Source organism: Belonocnema kinseyi, chromosome 4 (genome assembly GCF_010883055.1).
Source record: "Belonocnema kinseyi isolate 2016_QV_RU_SX_M_011 chromosome 4, B_treatae_v1, whole genome shotgun sequence".
Classification (NCBI taxonomy): Eukaryota; Metazoa; Arthropoda; class Insecta; order Hymenoptera; family Cynipidae; genus Belonocnema; species Belonocnema kinseyi.
In genome coordinates, this window is record NC_046660.1 from 3014718 (window position 1) to 3028605 (window position 13888).

The 13888-nt window shown below is 29.0% G+C and overlaps 1 protein-coding gene across 1 annotated transcript; it reads right to left on the reverse strand.

Moving 5' to 3' along the window:
• Positions 1 to 202: 202 nt before the first annotated feature.
• LOC117170477 (cuticle protein 19.8-like) lies at positions 203 to 11680 on the reverse strand. Its single transcript, XM_033357177.1, has 7 exons — positions 11668 to 11680; positions 10937 to 11225; positions 8623 to 8694; positions 8399 to 8539; positions 1325 to 1558; positions 567 to 638; positions 203 to 483 (listed from the first exon to the last, which is right to left on the reverse strand). The coding sequence occupies exons 1-7, from the start codon at positions 11677 to 11679 to the stop codon at positions 203 to 205; spliced, it is 1101 nt and encodes a 366-aa protein (XP_033213068.1). The 5' UTR covers position 11680.
• Between the last annotated feature and the right edge of the window lie 2208 nt (positions 11681 to 13888).

Sequence of the window (13888 nt, forward strand, 5' to 3'; positions counted from 1 at the left end):
TACAAAAAGCCTGCGAAATAAGTTTATGCGCCCTTATTCGATCCGGCAGCTATATTGTGGAGCTAATCTTTTTCCTCAAAGTGCAGCGCATTCCTTTTATAATTTGTAATTAAGTGTAGGTAGTCCGCATGAGAAACAGCAAGAAGGAAATAATAAGGACGTGTTAAATATTGTAAAATAATTTATTTACTAAATTAATAAACTAGTGGTAGTAAGCGGGAGCGGCAGCGTATCCGTAGTGGGGCGCAGATGCGTATGCAACTGGAGCATGAGCGTATTGAAGAGCTGGCTGAGCGACAATTGGAGCGTGAGAGACGGTCTTCACAACTGGAGCGTATTGAGCAGGAGCTGCGTAGAGAGCAGGAGCGGCAGCGACGGCTGGGGCGGCGTATTGAGCGTATTGAGGAGCAGCATATGCGACTGGAGCGTGAGCGACGGCCTTAACAACTGGGGCTGCAGCGACAGCTTTGACAGCTACTGCAGCTGTTAAATTATTTGAAATCATTAAATTATCTAATAATTACTCATAAAAAACTAATAATTAATTATTCATCTAAATTTGTTACCTGGTTCCTTGCGAACGACTGCATTGAATCCATTGACGGGGTCGGCGGTATAATCCACAATTCGTCGAGTTCCTTGAAAAAAAAACACACAAAAATTGAAAACGTGCACAAATATTCAACTGTATCATTTTGTCAGTACGAAAAATATATTAAGTATTATACTAAAATTAAGGAAATTTAAATGAGATTAAAATCAAGTATAAAATACTATTTAACGTCTAATAATCAAATTAATGTGCACAATTGCTAAAAATAAAACCAAGAATTCAACGAACAAATTTGGACAACCACCATAAAATGCTTCTACTCAAATCTGAAAAGGGAGTAATAATTTTTTTCATGCAATTTTTTTCTTACTTTCTCCTCTTTTTTATTTCCTTCGTCCTTTTTATTTTTAATATTGTCAAATCACATTTACAAAAAATCTTACTGGCATCGAAAGCATTCTGGAACTCAAGTGATTCCTTTTTATTGCTTAGTTCCTAGAATATTTTTGAAGAAGTCATCAAATTATACTACGCAATTATATATTATTGAAATTACTTCCTCCTTATCAATTTTCAGTATACTTTAATGTCTTCAAGAATATTCTAGAAACTTTCAAATAGCACCGACAAGAACTACTTGAGCTTTGGAATGATCTTGATGTCGGTAAGGTAGGAATCTAGGATTTTAACTCTCTTTACTTATCTACTATTGACTTTATTTTTGCAATTATAGTCAATAGCTAGAAAATAAATATTTTTAAAGGATCTTACCGTCAGCTTCGAGGAGGTTGTAGCTTCCGTGGACAACGTCTCCTTCGCGGGTTTCGTGCTGGCCTTTGGAGTCTCCGGTCAGACCATCCTGGACATCATACGCGTAACTGTATTGAGGATGAGGGTCGAATTCGGTGTCAACAGTTTTGGCCACAACTGCTTTTGCAATTGGTTGAGCATACGCAACTGGTGCTGAGGCGTATGCCAATTGAGCTGGAGTGGAATAACTCAAAGGAGCTCCGATGGCTCCGGCATTGGCAACAGCTACGAGGGCAGCGAAGACTACAAACTAAAAAAAGAATTATCAGATTATTAAAAATTATGGTAGAGAAGTCCGGCAAGCGTATGGTCCTGGGTTCGGATCCCAGTGAAGTTGATTTTTTTTTTGTATTCTTAAGTTAAAATTATGGAATTTAAATTAATTTACTTGAATGATTACAATTTGGAGATGAATAATTAATTGAAAATGTAGAAGTTATGAAGATATCTTCTCCTTTTGGAGTGTTTTAAAGAATTGGTTCCTTTCTATTAAACTTTCATTTTCCTGAAGAGATTCGGAATAAAAACAAAAATTAATTTTTAGAACCGACTTATAAATTTAATTAACACAAATTTATATTCCAATTTCTCTAGTAGAAGCTTAGGTACTTAATTATTTTGCACTAACGACACTTTTTAAATGTTTTTATTTTGCACAATATTTTTCTATAAAACATTTCACTTCGTACCTTGAATGCCATTGTGTGGTTGCTTCAGTTGCTTTCTACAAATGATGTCGTTCGGTGCGAAAATTTCAGCTTATATAGGAGCGGGTCAGAATTTTTGATGCATGATAAAACGTGTTAATATTGGGAGGGGGGGGGGGCAGCCTCGCAAGGAGGAAAATGTGGTAAGAAACAGGATCACCGAAAGTCATTATGAGGGTACAGATACAATCTTATGTGACTTTTAGTTGACCTTGCTCAGTTGAACGCCTGGAATCGTTCAAAAAATTCTTTCTTCTTTGGAAATTAAGCTTATTAACAAAAGAGTATGGTATAATTTTATCACGGAAGAAAAATTGAAATGTTTAAAAAGTACTGAAAATATAATTACGAAATAGAAAATTTCCTAAAAAAATAAAATCTTCAAGGGCTAAAGTAAAATAAAACTACCGAAATAGTTTTTTAACGTACATAATTGAAATATTCCGTACGTGAAGGTTAAGAAAATTAGAAAAAATTATAAGTTTTGTTTAAGTTTTACTTGTGGACTGGCTTAATTTCCTTTTTCAACAATTCTTTTTTTTCTTACACTTTCGGAATATTTAAATTTTGTTATTAAGAGTTTCGATATTTTACTTTTCTTTTCGTAATTTAAAAATGTTGAAGTATTCACTTTGAAATTTATAATATGTATAACAATTGAATAATATTAATTATTATTTCCTTGTCTTTATAATTTTTTGTATTTTTAATCTTGTTTTTTAAAATTAGAGAAAAACTACTTCGCATTTGCATAGGGTCTAATGCAAGAACCTGTATATGATCCTACCCAGTAGGCACAAAATTTGGCGACGTCTTTACGACATCGTTACGACATCTTTACGACAACCTTACGACATCCTCTGTCCATGTCGTTAAGGTGTCTTTACGATATCGTAAATACGTCGTATGAACTGACGCTGTCTTTACGATATCGTAAAGACACCGAAATGACATCGACATAGGATGTCGTAAAGTTGTCGTAAAGATGTTGTAACGATGTCGTTAAGACGTCGTAAAGACGTCGCCAAATTTTGTGCCCACTGGGTATGTCCTCTTTCGTCTTTTCTGTTCTTTTTTCAAAAATTAAAATTTTTTATTTTTAAACTTATTTTTTATAATTAAAAAAAATTTACTCGTGCTATCTAAAAATGATTAATAATAAATTGATAGATCTTTTTAAGCGAACAACTTTTGTCTGTTAATTGGAGTTCGAACTTGTATCTTTTTTTCGACAAAATTCAATTTGTTTATTTTGAATGTATTTTTTACGACTAAAGCGAAAACTACGTGTCCTATCCAAAATTATTCATGACAAATTTTAATGAGTTTTCAGTATTTTTTTAAAGCGTAACTTTTGTCTATTTATTTTTTTCATTGCTTGTTTCTATTTTTTCATAGCTTGTGTCGTTTGTCAAAAAATTAACTTTTCTATTTTTATTGTTTTTACGCATAAATAAACTCCGCATCCTATAAAAAATAATTAATAGAAATTTGCAACTCTTTTTTGGAAAAACAAGTTTTGTCTCTTTTTCGTAGCTTGTGTCGTTAGTCAAAAAAAAATTTTATTTGTGTATTTTTAATGTTGTTTTTTACGTATAAGAACAAAAACTACGCGTCCTATCGAAAAGTAATTCACAAAAAATGTGTAGATCTTTCTAGAGCGCGTAATTGTAACTAATTTATTTTTTTCTTATCTTGCATAGTTAGATCAAAAAATGAAATTTTTGGATTTTTCATTATTTTTGGTGCAATCAAATTTTGAATTTTCGACTAAATTAAAAAAGTTGTAATGATAATCCTGTAGGGCTTGCAAAACTCAACATTTTTCTTATCTCGAATTTTTTCATATCATGCGTTGTTTGGCTTAAAATGTTCACTTTAGTTTCCTTTTTTACATTTTGAAAATGCTCTAACTCTAATGATTTTATGTTTATAGAAAACATTCATAAGGATAAATTGTCTGAGTTTTTGAGTACTATGTATAGCCCTACATAGAATTTTTAAATCTTAAAAAAATTTGGTTTTAAAAATTTTGAAAATGCGTTAATTTTTGGAATTTTCATCCAAAATAGCTGGTTTACAAATTCGTTCTTTCTTTTTTGGCCTGAAAAAAGTGTGCCAAAGCAGAATCTAATCTGATCAATTTTTCGAAAGTTATCGTGACTACAGAATACAGACTACAGACAGACAGAAAGACAAACGTCTTCGTAAAAATAGTTTTTTCTGACTCAGGGGGTCTCAAAACGGGGAGATTTAATGAAAACCGACCAAGTGAAATTTTACATAAAACCAGTACCTTCTCATTAGGTCGAGAATGTAAAAAAAAAAGAGATTTGAAAAAAAGAGTTGTGTTTGTTTCGAAATATATTCAAAGAAATTAAATTGTACATTTTATTATTTATTTTATTTAATCTCTTAAATCCTAAAAATGTACTTAAAATTAATTAGGAAACATGATTTCTTATTAAGAATGTTAAAACTCACAAAAAACATGAATTTTGAGGATGTTTTTTGCAATTGAATTTTTTCTGACCGTCCCTTCTTACCAATTTTTTAAAAATGGTTGCATTTTAATAAGTGACGGCTTATTTTTTCCGGAAAAACATTTTCTACAACTCTACCGTCTCCAATTTAAAAAAAAAAACTAAATACTCTCAAAATATAATTATTTGTTTATAAAATTTTTTCTTTGAAAAAATTGTTTTAACGATTAAAGCCATACAAGAATTCACTTTTAAAATTGAAAACAGTAGAGTTGTAGAGAATGTTTTTCCGAAAAAAATTAGCTGTTATTTATTAAAATGCAATCATTTTTCAAAATTTATAAAGAAGCGACGTTCAGGAAAAATCAATTGCAAAAAACATCCTCAAAATTAATGTTTATTTTTAATGATATCAGTTATAATATTTTGATTCTTAAAATCATAGAAAAACCATTCTTTTCAGATGTTTGACTTTTGGCATGACAACTAAGTTAAACGAATTTTTCACAAATCAAACACATTTTATTGAATCAATAAATGTTGTGCTTCTAGTTTTTTTCTCACACAGAAAATATTATCCATTATATTTACAAAATACATTTTTTTCTTAACAAAATAATAGTTAATTGAAAAAATTGATTGATTCAACAAAACTATTTTGTTAGATCTACCAAAGTTTCGTTTGCCCGACAAAAAATAATTTTGTTGTGATTACAAATGTTTACTTCGTTCCGAAAAACTACTCTGTGAAATCAACAATATTTTTATTAAGTCTAAAAAATCATTTTGTTGAGCTAAAAAATATTTAGATAATTTAACCAACTAAGTTTGTTCAATCTACAAAAGATTTTTATAGTGTATACCAAACTTTTTGATTAGTTTAACCAAACGTTCCACCTAAATAATTTGGTGGCTTAACAAAACAATTTTTTGCTTCCATAGAAACCAAAAAATTTGGTTTGTCCGGAACAAAACTTATTTGACCAAAAAAGACGAATTTAAAAAAAAATTAATATCCAACTAGAAAAGTTAAATTTCAAACAAAAATCAAATAGTTAAATTTTCAGTTAAAAGAATTATTATTTTAAATTGAAAAATATTTTTTAAACACAGTAGATAAGTTTTCAGGCAAAAAACTGAACTTTGAATTACAATTATAAATTTTCAATTAAAAAAATTACTTTAACCACATAGATGAGTTTTTCAACCAAGAACATTAGTATTTTTTTTTCTAAAAAAGACAATTTTTCAACAAATTGCATGAATTTTTAGCTAAAAATATAAATTTTCAAGAAAAAATGAAATAGTTAAATGTTTATTTAAGAAAATTAATTTTCAACGAAAAAATTTAATGTTCTACTAAAATGATGAATTTTTAACCAAAAAGATTAATTTTCTTCTAAGAAAGTCAGATTTTCAACTAAAAAAGCAAAGAAGATTAATTTTTTACCAAAAAAGGACGATTCTCAACAAAAAAGATGGATTTTCAACCATGAACATTATTCTTCTACCAAATACATGAATTTTCAACCAAGTAGTTGAATCTTGTACTAAAAAAAGATTAATTTTCCAAGAAAAATTGAGCATGTTAATTTTTAGTTATGGAAATTATTTTCAAACAACAAACAAAAAATGGTCAGCAAAATAGTTCAGTTCAATTTTCTACCAAATAAATATATTTTTTATGAAGAATAATAATGTTTCACCAAAAAATGATGAATACATACATTATTAACCAAATAGATGAATTTTCAACTATAAAAGATCACTTTTCAACCAAATTTCGAATAATGAATTTCACATTAAAAAAAAATTAATTTTTAATTAAACAAAGAACGAGTTTTCGAAAAAATACCGTTTACCAAGAACAATAATTTGCTACCAAAAAACATTAATTTCCACGAAATACATGAATGTTCAGCTAAAAAAGATAAATTTCGAACTAAAAATTAAACAGTTAAATTTTAAACTAACAAGATTAATTTTTTTCTAAAAAAGACGAATTGTAATCAAAATACCTGAATTTTCACCTAAAAAAATAACTTTTAAACACAAAATGAAATAGTTTAAAAAAATTTTTAAATTTGGAAATATTTCATTCAGTTTTGATATCTTTATATTTCATGTTATCTTCTTCCTCAGTTTATTCTTCAAAACTGTGAATTAGGTTGGTCCAAAAATGCATGGCAAAAGTTTTTTGCATGCTAGAGGGCTATGATCCCCCCTTTTTTTTCCAAATCCGAATTTAAGACTTTTTTCGTATTTTGCGTCGTGTGGTTCAAAATTTCAATGTTGTGGTGTCAAAATTCGGGCAATTCTTTCTTAATCATAAATGATGAGAATATAATAAATTATTACAAATTTGCATCTCTGTTTTTGGTGAATTACTTTTTTCTATGAATTTGTTTATCACCTTTTGTTATTTTTCCATAATTTTCTTATTTTATTTTTTTTTATGTAATTTTTATGAATAAAACTAAAACTAAGTGTCCTGTCAAAAAAGTGATTCAGAAAAAATTTGTATATCTTTTTCGGGTGAACAATTTTTGTTAATTAACTTTTTTTCTCAACTTGTGTCGTTTTTTTTGTTAATTCATTTATTTTTGTATCCTGCATAATTTAAAAACCAAATGGAATTTTGGATTTTTCATCATTTTTTATGAAATAAAATTTTTAATTTCCCAAGCAAATCCAAAAAGTTTTTATAATATTCTTGTAGGGATTTCAAAAAGAAATGTTTTTCTGCCCCCGAATTTTTTTAACACCGTGCGTTCTTTGGCTCAAAATTTTTATTTTCGATTGATTTTGAAATTTTTGAAAAGGTTATAAATCTGAACATTTTCCTTTTATCGTAAAAAAGTCATCATGATAAATTGATGCGCTTTATGAGTATTATGAATAGCCGTACATAAAATTTTTAAATATAAAAAAAATGTTCCAACAAATTTTGAAAATGCTCTAACTTTTTAAAATTTTTATCCAAAATGGCTGGTTAAAGAACTCGTCCTTTCTTTTAGGACCTAAACAAAGTGTGCCAAAAATTTTTTGTATCCGTTCATTTTTCCGAATGTTATGGAGTTTACCGGCGGGTCGACGGCCGGACAGATAGACAGACATACAGACATCATCATTAAAACTTAGTTTTCGGATTCAGAAGGTCCCGAAACATGGAGATCCGTTGAAAAACTATGGTGTCAAATTTAGTAAATATTATATGGAATCACCCATTAGACAGAAATGCTAAGGTCCCGATGTTTGTCGCCACTAAACTCAGAAACTACTCAACTGATCTTGATAAAATTTAGTATACTGTGTATAATTTGGTCCAACCTAAAGGATAGGATACTTTCAATCTCGAATTATTACCTCAATATTTTTTTATTGCAAATTTAATGTTTTAAGTTGTAAGTTCCATACGTTTCTAACAGATGCCAGTTTAAGATAGTTTATTTACCGACAATTTAATATCTTACGTTATATAAAATGAGTGAGTAAACAATAGGGGGCGCCATGTTCGATTTCTTGAATAGTTTAGTATAATATTAATTCAACCTATTATAACTGAGCCACAGCAATTCATTGTCGCATCTGCTATTTTTTTATCATTTATGATTGCAGTTAGGTAGTCTGCATGAGGAAACGCAAGAAGAAAAGAATAAGAATATGCCAAATGTTTTAAAACAATTTATTTAATAAATTAATAAATTAGTGGTAGTAAGCGGGAGCGGCGGCGTATTCGTAGTGGGGCGCAGATGCGTATGCAACTGGAGCATGTGCGTATTGAAGAGCTGGTTGAGCGACAACTGGAGCGTGAGAGACGGTCTTGACAACTGGGGCGTATTGAGCAGGAGCTGCGTAGAGAGCAGGAGCGGCAGCAACGGCTGGAGCGGCGTATTGGGCGTATTGAGGAGCGGCATAAGCAACTGGTGCGTGAGCGACGGCCTTGATAACTGGGGCTGCAGCGACAGCCTTGACAGCTACGGCCGCTGGTACAGAATGGCAAAAAATTATTTCACCAATAATTTCTTGTAAGAAAATTAATGATTGATTATTTTTATAAATTTGTTACCTGGTTCCTTGCGAACGACTGCGTTGAAACCATTGACTGGGTCGGCGGTATAATCCACAACTCGTCTAGTGCCTGCAAAAAATATTAAAAAATAAAAAACTTACACAAAAATATTAATACGTCATTTTTGCGACTATTTTTTTTTATTAATTATTTTTCAAATCCTTGAATATTTGGGAATTAAAAACCATTTATAAAATGGACCCTGACTTGAAACTCGTTTTTCTTTAATATACCGCTCCACAGAAATTCAACTCATCTGACTTTGATATTTTTTAATTAAAAAAAAAAATTATTTAATGTTTAGAAATATCTGACTGATCATTTAAAATTAGTAATTATAAATTCATTATTCACAACTAAAAAAAATTTAATGTTTATATGTTACAATTTTAATTGTTCTATTTAAAAAAAATTAATTTGTGAGTCAAAGTATTGAATTTTGATGTTTACATAATGGTTAAAAAATGATTCAAAACAGTTTAAATAAAGTTTCTACGTGTACGGACAAAATACATCTATTCGTACCATAATTTCGGTGAAAATAGTCCACGGTCTATTTTGAAATCAAATACAGAATTTGACAGATTTCGAAAAAAAATTAGAAGCATTTTGAAAAATTTGAAAGGCTTTAGTAGAATAAAACATATTTCCTAGGAAAATTGACAATGATTACTCACTTTGAAAAATTCATTTTAAAAGAATTTCTAAAAAGATTTAGAAAGATATAAAAAAGAATCAAAATGAATCTAGAAGATTTTAAGGAAATTTTGTTATTTTGCAGGATTTAAAAAAAATCAAGATTCTGTATAAATAATTAATTATCCAATCCAAAAAGATGAATTTTTTCTACCAAAAAGGATAAATTTGTATAAAAATAGTTTAATTTTCAATTAAGTAGTTGCATTTTTATCCAAGAAAGATGAAATTTGTGGTAAAACAGGTGAATTTTAAAATCAAAAAGGCAATCGTTAAAAAAAGAAATGAATTTTTAAACGAGCAGTTCCAGTTTTATTTAAGAAAGATGAAATTGCTTCTGAAAAAGATGAATTTAAAAAAAAACCTAAAAAATAGTTCAATACTTCGACTAAAAAGATTAATTTTGAAATAAAAAAGACAAATTTTCTGAAAAAATAGTTTTCTTCCAAAAAAGATTTTAGTTGACTTACCAGCAACAATATATGTATTTTAAACGAAAAGTTAATGTTCTATGAAAACGGATTTGCAAAAATCATCGTAACACAATGTTTTGACCTCCTCCCCCTTGCGATGTTACGTACGTAAGCTCTCTCATCATACACTAGTGCGAATTCGCACTAGAAGAATTTGTGGATTTTGGTCTTGGTCGCTTACATATTAATTAAAAATAAGTAAATTCATTCATTTTCAAAATACTAGTAGACATTAATACATTTATTAGATCAAATTGAAAAAAAAAACAGATTTTTGCATGCGGTGACTATCATAGATAAATTTGATATTTCATATAATTTTTGTACATTTTTGTAATGTATTTTCAATATTAATCAATAATAAGAATCAATCATTATCTATTCATTAATGGTTTATAGATTTTTTATGATAAATAAATGGTCTTATTTTCTTGTTATTTAAAATATTCACTCTTGTTTGTCCATTCTAAAATCACTAAATTCCCTTTTCGAAAATATAGGAACTTCGGGAGCACGGGAAAAATACTTAGTATGATTCGATCACTTTCATAATTTTTTCCTTCAAATACAACGTTTCAACTAAGAAATCGCGTTGGTTTTGTTGCATTTTGTTTAAATGCAAAAAAATACTGTATTAAAAAAAAAACATTATTTGTTTATAAATTTTTTTTATACTAGTGTACGACTTACGGGTGCTGGAATTAAGTTTACGGTGAGAGGGTTGAAGGTATTCGCATAAGAAAATACGTGTGCAGTATGCTGGAAACGGCTCAAGCAGGAGCCGTATGTGCACACAGGTAGAGCGCCAACCAATCATGTGCGATCTGTCGCACTGCTGCGGTGCGAGCTGGCTACGTACCGCTCATCTATCAGACGTCGCAGACTTTTGCTTCTCTAGGGGTGGTCCGATAGATGAACGGTACGTGACCAGCTTGTACTGCAGCAGCGCGACAGATCGCACGTGATTGGTTGGCGCTTTGTGTGTGTGTGTGTGTGTGTGTGTGTGTGTGTGTGTGTGTGTGTGTGTGTGCATGGGCGGTACCTGCATGAGCCGTTTCTAGCATACCGCACACGTATTTTCTTGTGCGAACACCTTAAGTGTGGTTCCTTATTATTATTAATTTTTTTAACAATTGTATTACCGTCAGCTTCGAGGAGGTTGTAGCTGCCGTGGACAATGTCTCCGTCGCGGGTTTCGTGCTGACCTTTAGAGTCACCGGTCAAACCATCCTGGACATCATAGGCGTAGCTGTATTGAGGATGAGGGTCGAATTCGGTGTCAACAGTTTTGGCCACAACTGCTTTCGCAATTGGTTGAGCATATGCAGCTGGAGCAGATGCGTATGCCAAGTGAGCTGGAGCCGCATAACTCAAAGGAGCCCCAATGGCTCCAGCGTTGGCAACAGCCACGAGGGCAGCGAGGACTACAAACTGAAATCAGAATTCTCAGATTATTAAAAATTATGGTAAAGAAGTCCGGCAAGCGTATGGTCCTGGGTTCGAATCCCAGTCAAGTTGAAATTTTTTTTTGTATTTTTAAGTTAAAATTATGGAATTTAAATTAATTTACTTGAATGATTACACTTTGGAGGTGAATAAATAAGTGAAAATTTAGACCTTTTGAAAATATCTTCTCTTTTTGAAGTACTTTAAAAAAATTGGTTCCTTTCTATCAAACCTTCATGTTCCTGAAGAGATTCAGAATAAAAACAAAAATTAATTTTTGGAATCGACTTTTAAATTTCATTAAGACAAATTTATATTCCAATTTGCTTTAGTAGAAGTTTAGGTACTAAATTAGTTTACACTAATGACACTTTTTAAAAACTTTTATGTTGTACAATATTTTTCATCAACACATTTCACTTCGTACCTTGAATGCCATTGTGTGGTTGCTTCAGTTGCTTTCTACAAATGATGTCGTTCGGTGCGAAAATTTCAGCTTATATAGGAGCTGGTCAGAATTTTTGATGCATGGCGAAACGCATGATACGTATTGGGGGGACCAGCCTCGCGAGGAGGCAAATGTGGTAAGAAACTGGATCACCGAAAGTCAATATGGGGGTACAGATAGAATCTTGTGATTTTTAATTCCTGACTTGGAAAATTTCCAAATAATAAAATTCCTGGCAGAAAATTGCCGAATTATAAAATATCGAAATTGAAAAATTTCCGAAATTAAAAAATTACATTTTATTGATTACAAATACTATAATGAAATATTATTTTTAATGTTTAATTTCGGAAATTTTCCAGTTCGGATATTTTATAAGTCGGCAATTTTCGCTCGGGAATTTTAAATATTATTTACGCCTGGAAATTAGATTATTCGGGAATTTTTTAATTCGGAACAATTATAAACTGTCATGAATTTCATTATTCGGGAATTTATCAATTCGGTATTTTTATTTTTCGACAATCTCATTATTCTCAACTTTTAATATTTGGGAACTTGCCAATTGGTTATTTTTATTTTTTGGCCATTTTATTTTTCGTGATTTTTAAGTGGTTTCTATAACTTAAGTGAGATATGCAAAGGGTTAACATAGTTTTTTCGAAAAAGAAAAATAACTATTAAACGAAATAGTGAAAATATAATTAAGGAAATAAACGATTTCTGAAAATTTTTGAAAAATTAATAAATAATGAAGTAAAAATAAAAATATCGCTAGTCTATATTAACGAAATTAAACTCTTTCAAAAGTGAAAGTTAATCAAATTCGAAAAATTGATCAATTTCGTTAATTTACACTTTCGAAATGTTTTAGTTGAATTATTAAACAATATAAGTACAGTTGTATTATTTTCGGAAAATTTTAATTTCCGAAATTGTTATTTTTGCTACTATTCAGGTTTATTGTTTATAACAATAAATGATTTTTTTTAAACTGCTTTGTAGGAAATAAACTTGAAAAATAAAAATGAATTAAAAGAAAGTAATACAACTTGTAATACAATTTTAGCGACAGATGCAAGGGGAGGAGATAAAATGTAATAGAAATAAAAACATAAATAAAATAATAAATAAAATTATATACTGTTTTCTGTGTATTAAATAAGCTGAAAAAATTGTTTTTATTATTATGGTTAAAATGGTTTCTAAACTGCTTTCTTTTTATGAAATAATTATTGATAATTAATGATGATTTAAGAAAATTATAAAAAAGTAATGTGGAATTTAGGTCAGAGATGCAAGGGGATAATATAATTTTAGCGAAAAAGAAAAATTCCTATTGTTTAAACTGCTTAAAATATAATAAATCGAAATCGAAAAATGGATCAATTTCGTAAACTTTCACTTTCGAAATATTTTAATTTAATTATTGAACAATTTCAGTACAATTGTATTCTTTTCGGAAATTTTTAATTTCCGAAATTTGCATTTTTTTGGTAAATTTATTTTTTGTTAATAATCAATATTGTTGGTACTTATGAACGTTTATTTTTCAGAAAAAGAAATGAACTTTTTTGGAAACTGCTTTCTAGCTAATAAAATTTAATACTAAAAATGAATTAATAGAAATAAAATAAAATTTAAAATACAATTTTAGCGACAGGTGCAAGAGGATGAGATGAAATGTGATTGAAAGATTACAATAAATTAAATAGGAATTAAAATAATAAATAACATTATATAAAATAATATAATGATTTATCGTATGTTAGATATAATAATGAAAAAATCTTTTAATATTATCTTAGGATTTTTTTCAAATAATTATTTCATATCTATAAATAATTGCCGTAAACTATAAGAATTTTAGGCATGAAATTTGATTAAATTAATATTATCAATAAAATAATAGAAATATATAAAATAGTATAATTATTTTCTTTATTTTAATAAACTGAATGAAAAAAAAGGTTTTTAATATTATAGTTGAAATGTTTTTAAAACTGCTTTCTTTCTATGCAATTAATCTTAATATTGAAAGGGAAATTAAGAAAAGTATAAAAATTAAAAATATAATTTAAAATATAAAACACAATTCCTATTCTCGAAAATAGTACAAAAATAACCAATGAAATAAACGATTTATGAAAAATGGAACGATTTATATTTAGAAAAAAAATATAATTAAACTATTGCTAGT

Bases quoted from the DNA above. Each gene is read 5' to 3' on its own strand.
- LOC117170477 (XM_033357177.1), bottom strand. The intron at 8,695-10,936 runs GTAATACAATTG...TATTTTTTGCAG, and splicing joins CAACCTCCTCGAAGCTGACG to GCACTAGACGAGTTGTGGAT. The intron at 1,559-8,398 runs CTCAATACGCCC...CCATCGGAGCTC, and splicing joins TGCTCTCTACGCAGCTCCTG to CTTTGAGTTATTCCACTCCA.